This window comes from Myotis davidii, unplaced genomic scaffold (genome assembly GCF_000327345.1).
Source record: "Myotis davidii unplaced genomic scaffold, ASM32734v1 scaffold3, whole genome shotgun sequence".
Taxonomy (NCBI): Eukaryota; Metazoa; Chordata; class Mammalia; order Chiroptera; family Vespertilionidae; genus Myotis; species Myotis davidii.
The window spans coordinates 2,121,442-2,125,969 of record NW_006295062.1 but is presented as its reverse complement, the minus strand read 5'-3'; the positions used below and the strand labels follow the sequence as shown (position 1 = coordinate 2,125,969).

At 41.6% G+C, this 4,528-nt stretch overlaps 1 protein-coding gene across 6 annotated transcripts in view; it reads right to left on the bottom strand.

Annotated features, from left to right (window-relative positions):
• The window catches only part of EPB41L5 (erythrocyte membrane protein band 4.1 like 5), a 163,546-nt gene extending 162,033 nt beyond the window's left edge, over positions 1–1,513 (bottom strand). For all 6 annotated transcript variants that reach the window (XM_015567784.1, XM_006769675.2, XM_006769676.2 and 3 more), the window contains exon 1: positions 1,330–1,513. In XM_015567784.1, coding sequence (XP_015423270.1) covers positions 1,330–1,509 — 180 coding nt within the window. In that variant the 5' untranslated portion in view covers positions 1,510–1,513. The remainder of the gene's footprint in view (positions 1–1,329) is intronic.
• Positions 1,514–4,528: the final 3,015 nt, after the last annotated feature.

Genomic DNA, 4,528 nt, shown 5'->3' with positions numbered 1-4,528 from the left:
AGGGAGTGGGCTGACTATTCGTGGGGGGGGAAGGGGGGAGGGGGGCTGTGGGAAGAGACTGGACAAAAATCGTGCACCTATGGATGAGGACAGTGGGGATGGGGGGGTAAAGGCAGAGGGCGGGGTGGGAACCAGGTGGAGGGGAACTATGGGGAGAAAAAAGAGGAACAACTGTAATAATCTGAACAATAAAGATTTAATTTTTAAAACAGACCTTAAAAATTTTTATTTTGGGTAAATGAATGTATACTGAGTTTGTGGGGAGGGGAGACATTGTGGAACATCCAATGATGCTCTCTCTCATCAAATCACAGACTTTACAGTGTATTCTTGCAATGCAGGATAAAGTGAAGAAAGAGATTTGCCATTAGTAAGAAACCGCCTATAAGGAATAAGTTAATCCCTTTCAAATATTTTGGACTATTTCACACTGTGAGCTAGGATTATTCATAACTGTAAAGAAAATCTACGCAGCCCTACCCAGTTTGGCTCAGTGCATAGAGCATTGGCCTGTGGACTGAAGGGTCCCGGGTTTGATTACAGTCAAGGGCATGTACTTCGGCTGTAGGCTCCTCCCTGGCTTGGCCCCTGTTTGGGGTTTGTGCACAAGGCAACCAATCAATGTGTTTCTCTCACATTGATGATTTTCTGTGTCTTTCCCTCTCTCTAAAAAGAAAAAATATCAATGGGAAGATCTCAGGTGAGGATTAAAAAACAAATCTACCCAAAAGTTGAATATAATTACAATACCCTGTCTTGAAATAAGGATCACAGTGTATGAAAAACCTCCCCAGCAAAAGTCTTCAGGAGCAAAAAGACAGGCAGTCAGAACTGAGGAATATACAGGAAGTCCTTTTTCTCACTTCATTTCACTACAATTTCTGCAAGCATACCACAGGAGAAGTATTATTTTAAGGAAGGTAAAGAATGTTTTAAAAACTGCAGAAGAGATAGAGAAATAAGTCTTACAATATGCATATAAGTATCATTCTGGTTCCCAAAGATTTTCATTGCTTTAATAATTGCTCAACAAGCATTGTGAGAAATCCACTGGAGTACACTATATACTACCATTGTAAAGAACACACACACATAAATGACTCACACCAATAACTGCCCTATCATTTAAACGTTTAAGTAACGGCCACTAATTCCAGATAAATACTATCAGGCCAGGTTCCCAAGGTTACCTGATACATGTACCTGTACATTACAGTGCCTGATCCACACTAACCCTTATTATCTATTCCCCGAGGAAGTTATCAAGTGGAAAGCTCAAATGAAGAAAGTGATCTCATATAGAACTGCAGGTCAGTGAGACCTACGTACCGGCAAGTCCACACTAACATCAGTACCATCCAGAAGGGACACGCGACACGTGATGATGGACTTGGAATCTCCAGCTGCAGGAATGTGTGTGGCAGCTCGTTGAGCTTCTCGGAGTCGTTCCTTCTCAGCATGTTTGCGCATTGACCGACGCCCAAGCGTTCTACGGAAGAATCTCAGCATTTTTGTCACTATAAAACGGAGAGAAAAAGATATCAGAAGGATCCTGAATTTGCAGTTAGAAAAATGGTGTTATTTAGTAAAGTTCTGTGGCCATTCATAAATGTGTTATTTAAAAGGGCTCCTGGTAAAGTAAATTTGAAAAACTAATTAAAACGGGTCACGTCAGCCGTAACCGGTTTGGCTCAGCGGATAGAGCGTCGGCCTGCGGACTGAAAGGTCCCAGGTTCGATTCCGGTCAAGGGCATGTACCTTGGTTGCGGGCACATCCCCAGTGGGGGGTGTGCAGGAGTCAGCTGATCGATGTTTCTATCTCCCTATCCCTCTCCCTTCCTCTCTGTAAAAAATCAATAAAATATATTTTTTAAAAAACTGGTCACTTCAAAGTTTTTAAAGACTTTATATAAAATAGAATTATGCTTACAGCATTTCTAAACATAGTGGACTATTTGGTAAGGAGCTGATCTGGTAGGAGAGGGCAAACATTTATGAAGTTTATCAGGTCTTTTGGATCACTAAATTATAGCCATATCCCCACAAACATTAGGAGGAAATGCCATACACCAAGCGTGTCAAATCTGTGGCCCAGCCAATGTAACGATATGTAAGAAATGTTTTAATAAAAATTTTGATACTTAATTTTTATAATATCCTGTTATATATATATAACCCTATATAATAAAAGCCTAATATGCCAAGTGTTCAACAATTCGTTTGACCAGTCGCTATGATGCACACTGATCACCAGGGGGCAGACACTCCGACTGATAGGTTAGCTTGCTATTGGAGTCCAGCTGATCAGGACTGGGTGAGATGAGCTGGACATGCCCTGGGGCCCTCCCACGGTCCCACTCGGCTCTGATCGTACACCGGTAGGGTCCCTTGGCCTGGCCTGCGGGGATCAGGCCGAAACCGGCAGTTTGACATCCCCCAAGGGGTCCTAGATTGCGAGAGGGCACAGGCCAGGCCAAGGGACCCCACTGTTGCACGAATCCATGCACCAGGCCACTAGTCTATATATATAAAAGCCTAAGCAACCGAATGACCGAATGACCAGTTGATCAGTTGCTGTGATGCACACTGACCACCAGGTGGAAGACACCCAATGGAGAGTTAGCCCCTGGTGGTCAGTGCGCTCCCACAGCCAACCTCCCCACCCCCTGGCCAGCTGGCCCAATGGCCCGATCAGAGCAGCCAACCTCCTGCAACCCCTCCCCCCCAAGGCCAGCCTCCTCCCCCTGGCCATCCAGCCGGCCAACCTGCCACGCCCCAATCGGCCCTAATTGCGGGCCAGGCTGAGGGACCCCACCAGTGCACAAATTCATGCACCTGGCCTCTAGTTATTAATAACAAATTACAAATTCAGCTAATGACTGATTACTATAATCATGTTGCATTCATTTCCCTTACACACCTTACATCAGGGGTGGGCAAACTTTTTGACTCGAGGGCCACAATGGGTTCTTAAACTGGACCGGAGGGCCGGAACAAAAGCATGGATGGAGTGTTTGTGTGAACTAATATAAATTCACAGTAAACATCATTATATAAAAGGGTACGGTGTTTTTTTTCAATAGTTTGATTCATTTCAAACGGGCCGGATCCGGCCCGCGGGCAGTAGTTTGCCCAAGGCTGCCTTACACGCAGTTGCACCATCTCTCCACTAATACTAGCAGCAAATATTTGAGCAGCAGATTGCCACTTCATTAGTCTTATACTGACTTGTTTGGTGTGCGCAACAGGAAATATTTCGCTTTCGGAGAACAAAAATAGTTTTATTGCATTACATTATTAATTTGTGCAGTTATTCAGTGTCTGGTAAGTTAATGTTCAAGAAAAAATATTAATTTTTATTAAACTGTTCTATTTTGTGTTAACAATTATTCATTTATTTCAGCCTTTGTATTCAGCATGTCTCTATCAATATATATCTATGTTTCTATGAAAATTGAAGCTTTTGTTGCTTTGCAGCCCACATAAACTTAAACTTGTTTATGTGGCCCGTTTTAGCCTTTGAGTTTGACATGCTTGCCATACTCTAAGGCAGCAGTTCTCAACCTGTGGGTCGCAACCCCTTTAGTGGTCGAACGACCCTTTCACAGGGGTAGCCTATATAATCCTGCATATCAGATATTTACATTATGATTCATAACAGTAGCAACATTACAGTTATGAAGTAGCAACGAAAATAATTTTATGGTTGGGTCACAACATGAGGAACTGTATTTAAAGGGCCAGAAGTTTGAGAACCACTGCTCTAAGGTATCCTTTGATGATAATAATCCTAAGAGTTCCATTTATCCTCTGAGCTTCCATAATAAAAATAAAAAATAATCACTTTTTTCAACTAAAATACAAATATATTTCAAGTATGTTTTTACCAAATATTCATTAGTTACAGATTTTAAACTGCTACTTAATATAAACAATTCTTTATAATATCAAATTAATGTTACTTTGTTCCTTATCTCTATTAAGAACATTAAAATTAATAAAAATGGGTATTAGTAATTTAAAAAATATAATACATATAAAATGGCAATACCATAAAAACTACCCTGTTAACCTAATGTTTGAATTTACAAAACTAAGAGTTTGAGAAAAATACATATAACTAAGCTAACAAACAAAAAAAGACAATCATTCATTCCAGAGAAAACAGGAAGTTATATAAAAAAAGGAAAGTAATCACAGTACACTACATGGCTCAGCCAATAATTTAATCATCTACACTAATAAGAGAAACATGGTAATTAGTGTCACTCCGCTACCCTTCCCATTGGCTAATCCCCCTGTCACTCACACAGTAGGGCCGAGATATGCAAATTAACTGGCAGCCTACATGGCGGCCAGCAGCCAGGCAGCTGATGCAAACAGGGAGGCTTGCTTGCTTTAGTGACTGAGAACTCCAACGTTCCCCACCTGACTTGCCGACCTCTCAGCTGCAACTCTCAGCAACTATGTAGCGAATAAATAAGCTAAAAAAACCCAGAAACCTGCTTTACTCAGCAGAGCTGCAGAG